At 39.5% G+C, this 20,140-nt stretch overlaps 1 protein-coding gene across 1 annotated transcript; it reads left to right on the forward strand.

Annotated features, from left to right (window-relative positions):
• The first annotated feature begins 3,024 nt into the window (after positions 1 to 3,024).
• LOC145452337 (chymotrypsinogen A-like) lies at positions 3,025 to 14,488 on the forward strand. The gene is made up of 9 exons (XM_080330546.1): positions 3,025 to 3,194; positions 3,968 to 4,084; positions 7,888 to 8,022; positions 8,635 to 8,783; positions 10,278 to 10,369; positions 10,998 to 11,136; positions 11,228 to 11,333; positions 12,935 to 13,110; positions 14,222 to 14,488. The coding sequence occupies exons 1-9, from the start codon at positions 3,131 to 3,133 to the stop codon at positions 14,411 to 14,413; spliced, it is 1,170 nt and encodes a 389-aa protein (XP_080186672.1). The 5' UTR covers positions 3,025 to 3,130; the 3' UTR covers positions 14,414 to 14,488.
• The last annotated feature ends 5,652 nt before the right edge of the window (positions 14,489 to 20,140 follow it).

The following is a 20,140-nucleotide window of genomic DNA, read 5'->3' on the forward strand; positions in this document are numbered from 1 at the left end:
GTGATATTGCGAACCCCTTGAGCAGTGGTTCTCAAAATGGCGTCCATGAAGCACTTGGGTCCGAGGCCTTGTTTTTAAGCAGGGGCGCGCAATTTCTCCGGTCGGCAGGCCGGATAAGGGAAAATGAAGCACTTGGCGGTCCGGATTACAGAATATAAACATTAACCGAGTATTTATCCACGTATACAAGGAGTAAATCTTATTTAATGTAAACTTTAAGTTTAAAGCATTGAAACGAAGGCAGTAGTTGATGAATTTATTAACGGTAGCTGTTGAAGCCAACCAGACATCTGTCGTCGGTCACAGTTGTCAACAAGCTCTTTGAACTCTGACCGAATGTCGTATGTAGAGACCCTTGGTAAAGACTGCACGTGAACATCAGCTACGTTAGAACGCATCCTTGCCTCGTTACTGCTCATGGACGGAAATGCATGTACAATTGTACACCGAACAAAGCAAGTAGTTTCATGCCCATCTTTCTCTGGTTGGCAAACTTGGAGTCATTCTGTGACGCATAAAATCTGTCAATACTATCAGAATAGAATTGGACTTTCAGGGTAGAAACTCTCTGCGGGCCGTATGTTGCCCGTGCCTGTTCTAAACGATACATGACAGGCCTATGTTGAAACTACAACTAAAAAACTATATTGGGCTTTTGAACTTATTTTTCATTATTTCCAGCTCCCACTGTTCACAGTCGAAAGTGGTGATTAATTTTTAGTCATAAGGTACATTTTTAGCCAACGACTAGACCACATGACAACAATATTACGACAAGATTAGGACATTGCGCGGAGTTGATGACTGTTTTAGACATCAGCTTTCACATTTCGGGGTTAGCGCGTCCACGCGGCCTCCCGAAAAGATTTAGGTGTCCGCATTAGGAAAAAGGTTTCGAAACACTGTCCTAGAAGTTCATTGATGGTGTGAACACAAACCTAAGTAAAATGTTCGCTGTGAACACGACCATATGACATCCGGTATGTCCCGAACATACATCATTTAGAATAGACGTAGTGCGTCAATGCAGGTATATCGGCAATTTGACGTCATCATGTTCCGTCTGCGCTCCGGTCACTGTAGGCTCAATGCTCATTCGTTTAGAATAGAATGTTCAGATACTCCGCTCTGTCTTCATTGCAATATCTCCGAAACCGTCGACCATTTTCTCTTGAGCTGTGCAAGATATTATTTTCAACGGTCCTTTCTCATTTAGTCCTGTCCTAATCATGACATCCCATTCACCGCTTAACCTCTTGGTACAGCCGAGCTGTTAACCCCTGTGGCTGAATTCGTGATTTCGCCTCGTAGAATCCCTAAATTTTTGATCCGTATGTCGCCGAGGATGGATTACATTTCAAAGTAACTTATAGCAGAAGATAATTACAGACCGTGGCGCACCAGACCCTTACGGGAGATAAGCGCCACTATAACTTTTAACCATACTAATAATAATAATAAGATATGCTGTGGGATACAAGACCAATATAAAGTATGTAATACGTTATTCGAATTATGGGTGATAATAAATCGCACGCCGTCTACGTGCGCATGTCCGATTACTTCTTTCAAACAATAGTATAAGAAGAGCTACCAGTGGCGTAGCATCCAGTCGGCGGTTCAGGCTCTGCGCCAGGGGCGGCATGCTGCAAGGGGCGGGGAAATGAGGCTGCGCAGTGGACACAACATGGAGAGATGGCTATTCACAAGCTAATTTGTTACTATCCTGACTGGAATGGCCGTTTTCGATATGTTGCGCGTGACCGCAAGTGATGTTTTACAGTGGTTAACTAAACCACACCACACCTACTTGATTCGACATCATATTTGTGCTTGCATCTGAAACTTTATCTAGCATTGATGTTTACTTTGTGAACAGTGAGAGGAGCTTCTCAAAGCTCAACATGACAATGTCGTATTTACGTTCTACCAACCCTGAATCATGATCGGCTATCAGCTCTATCAATTCTATTCTTTCTATAGAGAGACTACGTTCAAAAGCTCGATTTTATAGATATTATCGCTGATTTTTCTTCGGCGAAATCTCGAAAAGTTCAATTTTGTGGCGACTATTGATCTGTTATTTGCGTAATATATTTGTTCTTCACTTTTTTCTTTAATATTTGATATTTCGTCTTTTTTTTCAAGCAATATAGAACTTCTGACTAGCAGCACAATAATTGTAATTATTTTAATGAAAGATTTTTTTAACATGAAACTTCAAAATTTGCTGCAGTCTATTTAGGGCCGCTTTTCAACGAAAGCCAGGGGTTGCATCATATGCTCCAATACCACTGAGAGAAACATCCATGTACAAATCGTACTTTGGTGGTATTGTTTACCGTATTGCCGTCAATAACATTAAAAGTAGAACATCAATCTCAGCGGTTCCTAACCTTCACTACTTCCGAGAAACCTTACCCTAATCTGCAGACAAACGCTAAATTTTTGCCACATTACGCATAGAATTCTGATGCGCAAAAACAACCATCAAAACATGATTATTACACAAAAAAAGGTTTGATTTTAATGAATATTTAGTGCTAATCACTTTGACTTCTGCTAAATGAGTTGGTTATATGACTTGACCTTCAGTAAACCCTTGAGACTGGCTCAGCACGCTAGGACACCCCGGGGTTGTGTGAAGACATATTAAGAACCACTGTACTATCTATCTAATAGTTTAATCAGCCGAAAATTGGTATCGCAACATTCTCCAATGTGAATCAACAGTCATAGTGTAGCATAGCAATACATATTTATAGATAATATACGAGCGAAATCTGTGTATAATCGAAAATGAAATATCGCTCGTGGACACGGATTTGCATCGCCACGAAAGTAAAATCCTATTATATTCGGCCTCGCTCTATTAAAAGGCCAAAATATATTTTCAAAATCGGTAATTTTCACTGAAAATCATCGTAATTAGCGTAAGCTGTCATCAAACGTGTTGTTTAAGTCGAAAACATTTTCAAAAGCCTCAAGGTACAGTATTTTCTGTTATGAAATTAAAGATCGACCTTTCCCGCGCCATAGGCGGGAAGCTTACCGAACACCGTCTCGGTAGTCGAGTGAGACAGCAAGTTATACCTGCAACTCAATCAGCAACAGAAATCGCACGGTCATTATGGAAGGACGGTTAATGCTTGCAGCATTGTTATTTGTGTTAGCAGTCAGAATTTCTGGGCAACGTAAGTGTTTTCATATCAAATCAACTCGTACTGACCAGGATATGGTAACGTGATATTGGGAATGTTTGAATTTGTTGCATAATCATAATACTGCGTAGCAAACGGTGGCGAGCTATAGGTCTCATAAACATGTGGTAATGGTTCAGAATACGATATTAGATTTTGTGATTGGTGAGTTTTACGAGAATATAAACAACGACAACGTAAAACAAAGCTGCTTCAGTCTGTAAATAATCCTGAACGTTTATACCAAGTGTGTTGCAATCTTACCAAGTGAAACGGAGATTTCGATCAAGTCAACTGCTATAAGCGAGATAACGAAATGTCGTGTGCCCAATAATAAGCTCGATGACTTTTGAATATATTATTCATATTGATATAAACCTGAATATTTTTGTACGACACTCATCAGGGGTAATCGTCAGCAACTGGAGAAATGAATATAGTACTGTGTGTATATCAACATTCAATCGGCAATCAATTATTGATATACAATGGCGTTTTCACTTCTCTACTACTTGCTGACGATTACCCAGACGAGTATCATCCTGGAATATTCGGGTTTATTTCAATTTGATTGAATAATAGATTCAAAATGAAATCATCCCTAATATGTTCGGTTGACACTCGTCAGGGGTAAAACTCAGTCACTATCTACTATTGAATAGAAAATGATATTGTATAGCAACAATCGTATCGACAAATATGAGTATATTATTCAATTGTATGCTGAAGTTCAGTACCTTCAAGAATCTCTTCAATGATATTTGCAGAATGGTCGCCTTGCACCAAATCATGCGGCGGCGGAAAGAAGACGCGAAAAGTATGTGCGTGGGGCAATGTTTGCAGTACAGTTTATGTGGGCTGCAATACTCACTCTTGCGTATCAGGTGAGCCGCATGCGTAGTAGGGTTGTTCAGAATTGACCGACTTTCAAAAATTCATGGTTTTCAGTCCGTTTCCCACGCCTTATCCATTGAAAAGATATTTTTGCTACTTTTTCCTGTAACTCATCCTTTGCATCTATGTGCATGTTGAGCTGGAAAAATATCGGCTGAAAATGGGCGATTCCCCTAATATTTGAATGCCGCTATTTTTACCTAGCCTCCTAAAATGCCATATATATCATGGTTCAAGCAGCTGTACTGGTTTGGGGCGATACAAAACGTCACTGTAGATATTTTTCTGAGTTCAGGCCACCATTTTCATATTGCACACTGCCTTGGAAATCCTCAAACTTACCTAAAACTGAGCATAATTATGCACGATTCACCATGCAAAAGAATATAACTTTAAATGCACCATCCAATAGCACAGCGACATGGTAAATATCTTATTATTCAATGAAACGTAAGAACATAACGGGGAAATGGATAACGAGGCGAAATAACATGACAAAGAAATGGATTAATTTGTCAAAAATCCAATATCAATCAGGTGGATGAATGAGTTGATTTTTCGAAATTTTGAAATCTTTGCCGGAGATCTTCCACGGCTTGTAAGAGACAGACTTGTGTTTCCTATCGCCAGGTATGTACATAGCGTGGTCGGTATTTAATTTCACCATATACGTTGTTGTATCGTTAAGTTCTTGACAACTATTCACGAATTTCCCAGCACTCGTGAAATGCGGATCACCATGCTATTCTGACACTGGAAGACTAGACCTGATGGCGTTCCACAGCTATAGCATCAATATAAACTACGGTTCTGTGCCAATCAAATACACAATTAAAAACATGGTATATGCATCTGCCATTTAATAGGTTTACAGGAGCTTTCAGAGTCAAAAATGCAGATGAATGAGTGGGGGTGTCAGCTGCCTGTGAATAAGATATAGATGCGCTCTAGCTGTAAGTTCATCTTCGCTACTTCATGCTGCTGCAGGTCGTCTTCTAGTTATGTTCAGTCTTATTCTTGTTGTCTGATTTTAACTTAAAACACTCTATCTTTGCCGCCAATCGTTCCTAATCTGGGACCTCCCTAATCAGGGTAGGAGGTTAGGCTATGTCTTATAATACTTTAATCGTCTCAAATGAGCATCAATTTTCGAAAAAGCTTCATCGGTTCTTTTCCTACATCCCATGGCTTACGCAGTACAGCTATAAAGTCACTTTGTGATGTTGTCACATATATTTGGTCTGGGACAGTTGAAGCAAACAATCTTTTTGCATAAGATAAAGAAATTTGAAGGCATATCATTTACCATGATCGGGGGTCTCAGATTAGGAACGATTGGTGCCAAAGATCAAGAATTGTTTGTTAAACTCGGGCAACAAGAAGTAGACTGAACTGATTGAGGTGTACCACAGCAGCCAAGTTGCCAGTGGCCAAGTAATCATACAAAGAACTCTTCTACAATGTTCCCTCAAATTTTTCACGAGTATGCGCACACTCACCAACTCGCTGCGCAGAACCTTGGACAAAAGTGCGTAACGACTAAAAAAAGTTCATCACTTCGGATTTTTTGTGCTCCACTTAAATTTTCTGTGCGCAGAGACCGTGTCAGCATTGCGCATTTGCGCACGTGCGCAGCTTAGAGGGAACATTGCTCTTCTATATCTGCACAAGCAGCAGATTCTCCCCATAGCATTGATTTTGAAGTTGCATAATATTTGCCCGTCATTCATCCATATAAATTTACTACTCTGAGAGTCACAGTAAACCAAATAAACGACAGAGATCTATGCCAGGTTTTAGATCGTTGATTTGCTTGAAACTGCTTCTTCGTTCACACTGATGGTATGGTGGTAAAACACCATTGGGCGAGTCTTCCAGTTTCAGAATGGCATAGGTGTCCGCATTTCATGAGTACTCTGGAATTCGTGAATAATGGACAAGTAGGCCTACTTAAAGATTCAGCAGAATGCATGATAAAATTAAATACCGACCACGCTATGTACATTGTACATACCAGGCTACAGAAAACAGCAAGTCCGTCTCTACAAGCTGTGGAAGATCTCCGGCAAGAGTTCGAAATTTCGAAAAATGAACCCATCAATCTGATTGGTATTGGATTTTTGTCAAATTAATCAATTTCTTTGTTGTTGTTTTGCTTCGTTATCCATTTTCCCGTTATGTGCTTACGTTTCATTGAATAATATGACATTTACAATGTCGCTGGGCGATCGGATGTTGCATATACAGTTGTATTCTTTAACATGGTAATTCGTGCAAAATGATGCTCAGTTTTAGGTCAGTTTTACGATTTCCATGGCAGTGTGCAATATGAAAATGGTGTCCTGAACTCGGAAAAATATCTATAGTGATGTTTTGCATCACACCAAACCACTACATGTGCTTAAAACCTGAGATATATGGCATTTTAGTAGGCTAAGTAAAATAGCGCCACTCAAATTTTAGGGGAATCCCCCATTTTCAGCCAATTTTCTTCCACCTCAACATGCACACAGATTCAAGGGATGAATTACAGAAAAAAGTAGCTAGAATATGGTTTTAAGGCATAGGGCATGGGAAACGGAGTGAAAACCATGACTTTTTGAAAGTCGGTCAATTCTGAATAACCCTAATGCATAGGTTTGTTGGGAGCATCTACGAGGCGAAATGAAATTATTCTAAATCGTACTTCAATGAGTAGTAAAGATATAATAGTAGGAATAGAGTGGCATCAAAATCTTGCGTTGCGAGTCAGCAATGGCTATGCTGGTGTCTCGAGTATACAAATTTCACAGAAATAGGTGCATTATACTTAGGGCTGGAAAAATCGAGTGCCAGAGTGATTCGATTCTGAATCGAGTATTAAGCTTTGGGTCATGTCGAGTATTGGATTATCACTAGGGCAAGTTTTTATTGCATTCTAATCTGTGGCAAGTTGCATTTATTTGTCACAAAAGTTGCAGTAAAAAGTTGCATTCATTTTTCCCAAAGTTGCACTACAGACAAGTTCCTTGAAATTATTAGGGTATTATGAGATACTCGAATCGATCCGCATACAAAGCACTGTAGCAAGACTTGGAGTTGGCGAGTTCAAAAAAATCAATGGCCTGAAAAGAATTTACGCAGTGAAGATATAACTTTCGGATGTCTAGCCTGAATGTACGTCAAATCAGAAAGGACCTCAAATTTAAACTACAGTGAAATATTCAAGCGATCTATTTGCACATTGTGCCAAATATTTCCAATAAACAGTTAGTTGCATGGGAAATCGAAAAAAGTTGCAAAAAGTTTCATGAAAAAAACGGACAAAAGTTGCATAAAGTTGCAATATAAGAATCATTCAAACAGCTTAAAACACCATTCTACATAACTTCTGAGTATTTAGGAAGCTGCCGGAAGCTGTAAAAAAAGTTGCAAAAGTTGCCAAAACTTGCCCTAATTATCACTCATCATGACGTCATAACAGTATGAAAGATGTAGAAATTTCAAATATGTACCTTGTATGGTACCACATGAATATAATGACAGTTTTATATCATATAATAAAGATAATTGGGTAGTTTTTTTTACGGTGTTTATTTCATTGCACTTTGTGGTAATGCTGTGGGTTGATCAGATGATCACGGCTTTACAGATATGTCATTTCTACTTGACAGAATCATTCTCACTATAATCGACTCTAAACATTAGAATTAATAATATATTCAGTCTCAAGTACTCGAATCATTGTGCCCAGACATAATGGCACTGAACTTTGCCATGGCGAGATTATACAACGTCCGATTCCGTCATTTAGCTTGGGGAGTTTGGCAACCGTGCTCGAAAACATGCGGCGGTGGTACAAGATTCAAAGTCAAGGAATGTTCGACGAAGAACTTCGCTACTTGCCCGAAAACGTACGAAGATTGCAACACACAAGCTTGCAAACCGCGTGAGTATAGAACTTACAAATCCGAGTCGTGGGCAACTACAGCATTTTCAGATTTTTTTCTAATTAGATTAGAATTAGAATTATAGCTACACACTTTTCCAAATTAATTTAGAATTCCAGAATTATCAGAAAATTGGAAAATGAAGTAAAATTAGAATTACAATGAAATGCAACAAAAATCAAGATCATTTCATATCAAATGAGAGCTCATTCTGATAAGCACGAGAATGACAAATGTCTGTGCACCAAGCTTGGCTCGTTTTGCGCTGTACAATTCTGTAGCATTTTCAGGAAAACCTTAAAGTATATTAGAGTTATAATTTGAGCAAAAAAAACCATCACGAATTAGATTAGAATTATATTATATTTCGATCTTATCAGACAACGAGTAGAACTATCTTTTGTTCAAGTCTGATAGAAACGCGCCTGGCAATCTTCGATCGCTTTGAAATCGGTGTTCAGAATAGGGAAATAATTCATTTAGTTTTCCTATAAGCCACACTTCGAATTTTCGAAATGAATTAATTGTTAAGATGAGACAGTTGGTGGATTCACAGAAAAGTTGTGTTTTCATTTAGCATTTTTAAGGTCCTTACTTTTTAAACTTTGCAGTTCAAAGCTGTCCGGCTGGATATCAATTCCGACACAACGACAGAACTTCGTGCTGTAGGAAGGCAACGGGAACCTGCGGCGAGCCTTCCATAAGCGCTAGAAGAATCATAGGCGGTGTACGATCAGTGCAAGGACAATGGCCGTTTGCGGTATGTTTTGTTGTATTTTCCGTCGCATCCAAAGTACTAGCTTCTTCAATTAATATTGAACTAATGCTGCTCCCGTTTGTCTTGCATGATAGCTAAGACCTACGCTCGAAATCAGTCCTTCATTATAATGCATTTTATGAAGTTAATACAGTGGAACCGTGGTTGCAGGAAAGAATTTTGTTGTGGGTTGAGTCCTAGTTGATGTCTACCATGATTCCCATACTTGTCTTCTGGAAGTTGCAGTAAGTTACAATCAGAGGTGGTCAAAGTAGTCAAGAAAGCTACTCAAGTAGAAGTAGAAGTAGCGACGAAAAAATCTACTCAAGTACAAGTAGAAGTACTTCTTCCATAAGCCACCTAAAACTACTTGAAGTAGAAGTAGAATTAGCTGACTTTAAATCTACTCAAGTAAGTAAGTAGTTTTGAAAACATGACTGTCAAAAGCTGCAAATTAAGCTACACGGAAGGTGCAGAGAGCTTGATTCGTGTTGATGCATCCCAGGAGGTATCAATTTTCGACTCAATAAGCATTTGTCCGCATCATGGGATGCAAATTATAGTATTGATATGAAAATGCGATACTAACCTTTTGTTTACTAGAAAACCCCGTTTTAGAGAATATCATGACATGGAGCCCTACCCCATATTATAAGGCCCCAAATTCCAGCGAAGAGCAATACGGAGAAGTTGTATCGGATACGGTTTCAACACTTGGCGCGATCAGTATACGTTAATAACAAATATTGTGGATCGTAAAATTTATATTTAGTGTAGCTTTATTATCGGAAAATAGAGACATTACTACACTTGTTTTAATGCTTCAACATGTATGTTCTGCAGACAAAAGAACTGAAAGTAATTAGAACTCAATGTATGATACTCGGAATTGAAGGTAAAATACAAATACCACTTCTAAAAAGCGGAAATATATTTCATGACTTTTGTCCATAAAGCTTCAAAGGTGATCTGCTAAAACAGGTGTAACGTTCAAAAAAGCAGAATTTTCCAGATTAGCAGGACACGTCATGGGCTGCTAAATTATGATATGAGAGATAATTGCTAGATTGTGAAATGGTAGTTTCAAACGTTTTGGTGAGCCATATTTACTGTGATGAAGTATTTGATATGGGCGACAATGTGGGTTCGTCGAGTCAGTGCCAAGAGTTCGCCGGAGATCAAGAGACACGCTCGGCTCAGAAGCATAAGTAAAACTGATTTGAAGTACATATTCATTGCAATCTTTTTGTTTTATGCTAAAATAGTGTTCACGGTTTTGTTCTTTTAACACTGTTGTTGATGCACACTGCGCAGCTTATTCTAAGCACCACGATTCTATAGTAATGTAGTAGACGTGTGATTTGGCAGATTTGGTTTCTGTGACTGGGTGAAAATTCTCGGTTCTCCAGAGTCTTGCAGATCAGCGTAAGGGTTCGCCTATAGTTAACTAAGGTTAAGAACCGTTGAACTAAACGCATGCCATTGACTGTATTTCAGGCAGTTCTTGTGAAGAAATCAACGGGCACGACTCATTGCGGAGGCAGTTTGATTCACAGCCAATGGGTGTTGACGGCAGCGCACTGCTTCGAGTAAGTTTGAAATTTGCTACCGGTACAATGCGCTATCTATAGTTGCATTGACTAGTAGTAAAGCAGGAGTACCGTCGTAAAATTCTACTCAACTACAAGTATAATTATTGATTTCCACGTAAGTAGAAAAATAAGTATTCCAGACCTAGTTTTGCCGAACAACTTGAAGACCTTTCAAGTCGTACCGTAACATCTGGCATCTGAACGCGAATTCTTTTCGCGATTTGCTGTGACGCTTACTGTTTATTTCAATCAGACGCTTTCATATAGCCCGATAAGATGTCGCTATTCATAAGCTGCGTATGTTACCAAAAGCACAAGCTCCTAATTAGCGAATCCAATCATTTTAACATTCGATATTCATATTTCGTTCAACGAATCAATCTCAATAACAACAAGCAATCATCATTATGCAGTCTGTGACATCACTGCAGCGAGTCTTAGTATGGTTCATCTTACTACACGGCCTACTCAATAGGAGAGTGAAACAACACTATTGCAGTGTAAGGACCCGTGGTGTTGACCGAGATGTGAAACCGCCCCGCGACTTCTTTTGAGTTTGAGACCCCGGTATAGCTCCAAGTTACGCTAATTCACGGAAATTAATTCGGTATCTCGTTCGTCACAGCCCACCAGAGCCAGTTTATGTGTTACTCGGCTCAGTCACAATAAATCCACCATCTTCAACAAGTCAGAAAATGGAAGTCAAGAGCTTCATCAAGCATGAAAAATACAGTTATCCCAAAAATGACATAGCCGTTGTGCAGGTAAGTCCACAATATGTAATTATGTTCGTATATATTTGTCCGCTTCAGATCTTCTGCATTCCGTGTTTTGACATTACAACCTACTTTGCAGTTAACCAAAAAGGCAACCTTCAACGCTAACGTGAAACCAGTTTGTTTACCAAGCAATGAAATCGTCCCATTTGATACGACGTGCGTGACATTGGGATGGGGGTTGAGTGAGTACCTTGCTTAAACGTATTTGTTTTCAAAATATCTATAATATGCTCCAGGATTGACATTGTACATCTGACCCTATCGCTTGATTAGATCAGTGTTGGGATGACTCGCGTCATGACTTGACTCGAGTCAGACTCGAGTCACCATTTTCGTATGACTTTACTTGACTCGAGTCACTTTGCTAAAATGACTTTACTTGACTTGACTCGGCGCATCAGAAATGTGGATTGACTCGTGACTCGGAGCAAAATTCACGAGTCAATTTCAAGTTATCAAGTAATCGGTGTCGATAAAAATCACTGTGTCCTGCATATGGTTGGATTTTTCGCGAAAGGCTGGTGCAACCCATGAGAGCGACCAATCATTCAAACGTTGTGATCGAAGCTTACAGCTTACGTTGTCCTAAATTAGTAATAAAGTAATGTAATAGGAAAATTTATATTTCTGTTCTCTGTTCTTACCCTAACCAAACCTCTTGTTTTAATGAAATTGAATTTGAATACAGTTTATATATTCCTCAACCATTGGTGAAGGGGCACGAATTGTATCATATCAATTTTTAAAAGGGTGGTGTATTGCATCTTATCAATTCGTTTCTCTATTTTGGCTGGTAACTATAAACTGAGGCTACGCAATTACTTACGTAGTTAAGCAGTTCTACGTATATGTGATCGATGTGTTCTGTATATTCAACTCTATATTCGTTCATCGGTTCAGAAACAATGACCACTCAATCTGTATTACAGACAGCTAGCAAAACACAATGATGTAATCATGCCTCATACTTTGAAAGGGCAACATGACTTGAATTGTGACTTGACTCGTGACTTGACTTGACTTGACTCGACTTGACTCGAGTCACCTCCAGAAATCAAGTGACTTGACTTGACTCGAGTCACCTTCGAAAATCGATTGACTTGACTTGACTCGAGTCAAAATGTGCAATGACTCGAAATGACTCGTGACTCGAAGGTAGTGACTTGATCCCAACACTGGATTAGATATCCATGAGCTGCCTTATTACAGCACGATAGGTAAGAAAACATATGTTAAATAACCTTTATTTGAATCACTGTCTAAAATATGCTTGAAAGAAGTGATACTGTTTAGGCTCACTTATAATCTCAAGGTACAGTTCACTGGCTCTCAACGTTTTCGGCCTCGCTGCACCCCTCATAGCCTAAGGGAAAATAGTTCGTAGCGCCATAGCAACTCAGCACCTGAGTACGAAATTTGAGAAGTTGAAGACGAGAAAGGTCATAAACATTCGTCATATTCAATACTGCCATCGACTTGGATAAAAAACTAAGGACATTCAAGAGCCATACGTAGCATATCCGCGACAATTGCAAATTGGTAAACTGATGAGTGAATAAGGTCTTCATTTTCTCAAAATCCTAATCACGGCGTTATTACTGACACGAGTCAGAAATAAGGACAAATCTTATATAAATGGACAATGTAGTTTTTTAACAGATCGCACCTCGAAATAACGTAACATCTAGAAATGAGGACACTATGACAACACAGTTCATAACACAGTTCAGCCCCAGAGTTAAACCATGCCTTAGATATACGTTGATCACATTTCATTCTACAGCAAAATGGCACGTACCCATCGCGTCCAACAACTTGGTTCACGTGTCGCTGAGAGTGTTACCGCTCGACGTGTGCATACAAGGATTAAAAAATATCGGTTCCACTGATTCGAAGAACGTTGATGTCAACCAGCACTTGTGTGTCGGTATTTTAGCCGGAAAGAAAGACTCGTGTGGGGTAAGTATACAAAGCATACCATGTCCACCGGAATGTCGCAGGCATTTGTGGCACATCGTGCGATGTGGTCGGGTGCCGACCCGGACAACCAGATAATACTGTTCTGGTTATCTAATTTGACTTATTAGAGATGTGGTTCTCAACCTTTTTGTCTTCGCGGGCCTCTTTTGGACTGTCAAGGACTCTCGCGGACCTAATTTCAGTTCAAATTTAGCTCTATCAGCCTGTAACAGCTATCAGTCTTGTTCAAACAATTACTTGTAGGCTAATAGTAAAACAATAACAAGATTAATTTTCCTGAAAATGGCATCCTACTATTTATGTAGAAAGTGGAAAGTTTTATTATTTCGAAGCGAATTCTGTGGCTGCATTTCTTGAAATATGCGGCCGTGTCTTGAAAATCCACGCCGTCGGCTTGATTTGAACAAAAGCCGGAAATCCATTTCCACAAAGATAGGTGGTGGCGAATGTAACAATAACGCGTAACGCTTCCGACGAGAACTTTGGATATATTCGTATTCGCAACACATATGACACCAATATAACGTCCAGCCTAGTCATTTCTACCGCGTGAAGCTGCGGTCAACCCTAACCCTTCCAGTTCATAGTTATTGCTCTGTGTATAGTGTTAATTTGATATTTTAGAATTCTCTCATCAACAGACATAACCTTCCATGCAATCAAGCTATCCATTGGGATTGCTAGCTTTCCGGTTTCATTTGCTGATATGAAGATTGACGATAAGAGGGCGCGAAATTTTTCACTATCATAAAGGGGGCGTGTCTAAAAAAATTTGAGAACCACTGTTGTAGTGCCATTGGTTAACATGTTTTAGTCGCGAAAATGCATCTTATCCTCTGATTAATGGCCAAAAGCCACATCTACGTATTGAAATAATATGCTTCAGTCGTTTTGATACCTTCCATGCACTTATAATTGAGTAGAAATAGGTGTTACTTTTACTAGTATTTGAGTAGCAACGCTGACTTCTTCAACCGACTTTTCAAACAGAGCTATACCTGAATAGTAGAGTACGGCATGCGTACGTGTATAACAATGATAGCTTTAATATAGTTCATAATTCGAACAATCAATTAACCGTGTTTTTCAGGGCGACAGCGGCGGTCCAGTGGTTTGCCAGCGTTGTTCTACCTGCGGCTGGTATGTGGCGGGCGTCACGTCGTTTGGGGCGCGGGAATGCGGGACGGCCGGGGTGCCTGCGGTCTACGTGAACGTGAGAAAATACGAAAACTGGATAAGACAAAAAACGAAATTAGCTATTACCAAGAATTTCGTATGCTGAGATGTTTGCCTTTTCTGTATTTAGTTTTATGAACCGCGCGCTGTAATTTGCAAAATATCATATTTCAAAATATAATGTTGATTTATTACCTCTTAATAAGAAGCGGACGCTACGCAGTATATGACTTTCGTAGTACTCAGGACTAAACAAAGCGAAGCGAGTATTGATTTTATTCATCCAACAACATTTAGTAAGTAAAAACCTATATATATTTTTAACGTCAGTCTCTAGCACAGGGATTCCCAACTTTTTTCACCTCGTAGTCCACTCATCAATTTCGACACAAATTTTTTCCCAATATTTACGGTTCCGCAAATAAGTCATTAATTGGGACATTTATTCATCTAACTCTGTTTGCTTGTGAATTTACCAATAAGGACCATTGTTCCAAGGTTGTATGTGCTTGGAAAACCGGCTTCCGCGTCTAATTTCCGTTGGGTTGAGCTCTTTTGGCGTCATATGCGGAATAAGCCGTCTTCGCGTGCATATTTTGACCGTGTTAATTAATTATATCTCACTGGTCTTGAAAACAAATTTTCCCCCAATCACTTCCGAGTCGTCTCTTTGGTATTTCCTTCCCCATGTTTCACAAAATCGCACATTTGGGGGCAATATCGTCCACTTTGTGACTTGTGAACCACCGCTTTAGCGTAAAGCGAGCTATTGTCTATAAATCGTAACACGTAGCTAACAGGGTTGATCCTATACATTACAAGGATTTTCACGAGCAATAAAATGCAGCTGACACGAAGTTAATTTATCAAAGTCTCACTATTGGGTACAAGCGCATACATAGTTTATTAGACCTTCATGGAAGCACTGCATAGCAAATGACAGAACTTGTTGAAAAGACTAGGTACCCAACCCACACTCAATGAGTCTGCAGAAAGATCAGAAAATGGATGCGATAGGGACGTATGTCTGTAGTAATGTTCACAACACAGTCCCAGCCAGTCCCACTTCCATGCGTTCCCGATCGTGGGCTTCCAACGCACTGCAGTTGCAGTGAGGTGAACGACGAGTAGCCCAACCTCCGACGCGTAGAAGTTGGTGGGAACCAGGATTCCAAACCGCTCCCCCGCTTTCTGACTCCGGCGCTTAACCAACTGCACCACGCGTTGCAACACAGTGGGTAGACGAAGTAGACATGACATAATCCATAAGGCAATCTCAATGTGCACCCTCGTATGCATCCAGTAAAAGCTGACTTCATTTTTGGGTGACGATGGTCAATTAGTTATATCCTACTCGAGGACGCTCTGATATCCGTCGGAATACGGCTCCCACATTTGACCCGTCGACTCAGAATGTTTTGCTTAACAAAAAAGTTGTTGACGTCTAGTACGCACGTGTGTTGTATTTCACTAACGAGAGTGAAACTACGAAGTGGAGATGCCGTCAAATTCAGCAGGTAAGAGACCGCAATTGTACTGATATTCGAACTTGGCATCTCGTACCTTCCTTATGCTGCTATATTTAAAACACGACGATCTTTGAAAGAGCCGTTTGGCTGATTTATATCTGATCAATATACCTATTTTCCACCCACAGGTTTACAAACTCTTCCCGGAAAATATGTTTATTCACACCCCTGTGCCACCCGGGGTATACGGGCGTGAATATACACCAATGGTATACAAAACCAGAACCTGTCTCAGACTTACACCGCGGTATAAATCAAACACAACATTCTATACCAAATTATGTTTGAACGTAGGACCATAGGTCAGTATGAACGTAGGCAGTTGGATTTATAACCGCGATATAATTCTGAGTTACGTTCTGTTTTCGAGTAGCCTACATTTGTACAACCCTACGGGTGTGCAGTGTGCCTACACACTTTTTAGCTTAAAGTGTAGGTAGGACTTATAGTACTGTACGGTAGTACTTGCACCCTGGCTACCAGCATATCGTCTGAAATACATTAGTTTCGATTGGAAATAAGAGAAGACACGAATGAGCCGATCGAATAAAGGTGGGGCGGGTGTAAGCGGGCAGAGCAAACCACACACGGGAAACAATTTTTCGCTAATGACTGTGTGGCGTATGTTGTTCTTCTAGGACAGAGGTCTCAAACACGCGGCCCGCGAAATCGTTTTGTGCGGCCCGGGTCGTCATTTTGGATTTTGAAGTATTCGACAATATTCAACTGCCACAAATATTTTTTAGATTCGAAATCTTCAAATGCGCTTTAAAACTGCTCCGAAAACCTGAAACTACTCATCAATTTCACTACCAAATCACTTTCAAAAGGTTACCATGCGGGGGAATATCAGCTATTACGTCACATTGCCTGTTTATGATGGTAGAATATGATTCGTTGATGATTCGTGACTGAAAATTGTGATTTGGACTTTGGCGCAACCTTTTGTAGAATTACTCGAATTCGGACTGAATGGGTGATAAAATAAAATGACCCGAATTTAGTCGGGCCAAACTGTACAATCAGAGAATGACTTGTGACTCAGAACGCCGTGACTTAGTACAACCACCGACTATTATCAGACTGTTATGTGAAATAATAATATATCAAAAGGTCGTAGCTTGCGTTGCGTAGCGTACTTAGCTATCTAAGCAGGTCGGGATGACAATGGCAACTATTGGCAATCTCTTGCCCCTTGATGTATAGTTAGTTACATTCTGCGTCATCTTGGGTGCGTTTATCCATGTTAATATCGCCAATTAAAGGTGGCGAGTGAGGTAGAGGTGCGCTCCACCGTTGTAACAATAATGGATTGCTTGGCTATTGGACTGTTTTATTATTATGACACATTAATCATTATATTCAAGTTGTTGTTGATCACGGATATAAATCTAACTTCAATGCGTGCGCGTCATAATGCATTTGTACGGTAGCATGGTGTATGTAACTAATTATTTTAGCAAACTAGGCCAAGTACAACAAAAATTTCATTCAGTTACTTAAAAATGTGATTTTTTCGTGCAAAGCTTGAATTCACAATAGTAAGTCACTTTTTCACGATGCTTGTGGAATGCCAGTCTGCGAAATCCCGTCAGATCAGGCCTACTTGGAAATACATTGAATACTCCTGTTATTAGTGCTGCGGCCCGCGGAGCCATCAAAAACAAGGAAATTGGCCCGCGAGAGTATTTGAGTTTGAGACTTCTGTTCTAGGACATGCTCGAATCCAGCAATATGGCGTTGTTTTTGGAAGTGTAAACTCTGGTGGCATGCCTAATGTCAACGGCGATGTTGGCATAAGAGTTCTCCACAACTGAGACTAACATTGACACAAATGCTGTTTTCAGCCTTCCAATCCTGTACTCGGGGAAGTTGTTCGCAAGCAAGCAGGCTTTCCAAGTGTGCGGGTAAAAATGCGATTGCTATCCACAAATAATGCGTAGTCTAAGCTAATCAAGTTTAGAGGGAATGAGATCGTAATCATTGGGCTATTTTTTGAATTTAAGTTCTTCGCTATTAAGGTCGTAACATTATTGTATGCGGTAGTACTGGACCCTTGCCCTGCGGTATCATCTTAACCTGACCAAGCCTTACGCTAATACGATATAGCCTTCGGAGAACCCCAAAGTTTCTTGGAGTGACAAAAACGAGTATCTACCGCAATACACATTTTAAGTGGCTACAAAATGCTGGTGCAAAAATGAACTGTGCATCACCGACAGTGTTAAAAGAACAAAACCATTAAAGCTTGATTTTAACGCAAAACAAAAAGGTTGAATAGTATATTCATTAGGGTGGTTCAAAAATAACCTTTTTTCCTGAATCTTGCAGGTTACTTGATTAAATCGTTAGGTTGCCTTAAAAAACGACGCACACCAAATTTGAATTCATTCCAACCAATATTCGCGGATTTCGTAGAGTTTGAAAATTTTGAATTTGCCTAAAAATGCAAAAAAAAATTTTTTACAAATTTTCCTTCCAACCTTATGAAATTGTTGCGCTGTCTTCGAAAACGATGCAAAACAAATTTGACTCAATTCGAAGCCGTAGAAGTGGAGTTATTTCAGTTTTTCTTTGATAATTCTGGGATTATCCTTGATTGGTGGATCATCTCAGAATTATCATCAAAAAACTTGCATAACTCCGCTTCTGCAGCTTGGAATTGAGTCAAATTTGTTTTCCATCGTTTTTGAAGACAGCGCAACAATTTCATAAGGTTGGAAGGAAAATTTGAAAAAATTTTTTTTTTGCATTTTTAGGCAAATTCAAAATTTTCAAACTCTACGAAATCCGCGAATATTGGTTGGAATGAATTCAAATTTGGTGTGCGTCGTTTTTTAAGGCAACCTAACGATTTAATCAAGTAACCTGCAAGATTCAGGAAAAAAGGTTATTTTTGAACCACCCTAATATTCATATTAAAGCGAACCCGAATATTTTGAATTGGAAAGAACATTGTATATTAACAATCGTATCACAAAATATGACGTGACCACCACGAAATTTCGAATGCGAAAGCGTTCAGTGTACTATTTTTTAGACGGTATGTGAACTACTTTTGTTGACGCAGCCTTGGCTGGTGTATTTTGATAAAAGTCGACTCCACGGCAAACAAATGAAAGTATGAACGTCCCCTCCGAAATCTGTCGTCTCCATAATTTTTCCAACAAGCGGGATTGGCCAACAGATGTTTGCCAATGGCAGAATTTATGGCTTTTTATTTCTCAGAATAATGTTTTAGGGCAGTGGTTCTCAACCTTTTTGTCTTCGCGGACCCCTTTTAGACCATCACGGACCCCGCGGACCCCCTCAGTCGTGTCTTGGAAATCCGCGTCTTCGATTTGACATAAACGATTGCCTAAAATCTATTTCCCTAAATATAACTGGTGTCGATTGTAATATTAACGTCAACGGCAACGTCTTTATTGGGTATGATCGCAACATATATAGCACCAAAATTGAGAAACATATTTTTTGTGAACTTTAAGCCCTGCCATTTCCGTATAGCAGCTCACATTGAATTTATTTTTTAATAGTGTTAATCTATATTACAGATGAAAATGGATTCCGTGGCGAGGTTTCAATCCCGTCACAGGGACAGATTAGGAAAAAACTTCAGCAATTTCTATTTCAGACTACTGTTCACTAATAATTTGCTGAGACTGACGACTTCAAATCCAAGATGATTTGTAAACCTTTCAAAGTCACCCTGATTGACCTTTTTACTCCAACTTGTTATTTTTACCACAAACTCCATCAAAACACCCCTAAACGACAATTTGTTTCTATCAGTTGGCTATTGGGACTTTGGAAATTAAAATGAGTTTGCACGGTAGGATTTTTCATCTCAGACGGCCATGCTGTTGATGTGAGTCCCGAAGTTTTAGCAGTTATGACACAAAACTGCATCGTGATTTCCCTATTATTAAAAAATACAAATTAGGTTATTAATCATTTTTCAAATTTAGAGGCTTCGCGGACCCCCTGAAATTGCTTCACGGACCCCCGGTTGAGAACCACTGTTTTAGGGGATGAATCATCATTTTTTATCTCTATCTCCTGTGATGTAGCAATTAAGGATTCGTGACGTCATGGCTCAAAAAAGAAATAAAATCATGTGTTAAACAAGGACCATGTTTTCAACATGTATGTTTATAATTGATTTTTGTTTCAAATGCAACCCTAGGCGTACAAAATAAACCGTGTAACAGCAACAGTCCTAAAAGAACAAAACGTGATTTTCACGCAAAACAAAAATATTGTACGGAATATTTATTGCAAGTCAGTGTGTGTCGGTTGTGTGT

This window comes from Botryllus schlosseri, chromosome 12, assembly GCF_051294905.1.
Source record: "Botryllus schlosseri isolate E-star chromosome 12, Bs_hap1, whole genome shotgun sequence".
NCBI lineage: Eukaryota > Metazoa > Chordata > Ascidiacea > Stolidobranchia > Styelidae > Botryllus > Botryllus schlosseri.

Bases quoted from the DNA above. Each gene is read 5' to 3' on its own strand.
- LOC145452337 (XM_080330546.1), top strand. From the start codon at position 3,131: ATGGAAGGACGGTTAATGCTTGCAGCATTGTTATTTGTGTTAGCAGTC. The intron at 3,195-3,967 runs GTAAGTGTTTTC...TGATATTTGCAG, and splicing joins AGTCAGAATTTCTGGGCAAC to AATGGTCGCCTTGCACCAAA. The intron at 4,085-7,887 runs GTGAGCCGCATG...TCCGTCATTTAG, and splicing joins TACTCACTCTTGCGTATCAG to CTTGGGGAGTTTGGCAACCG.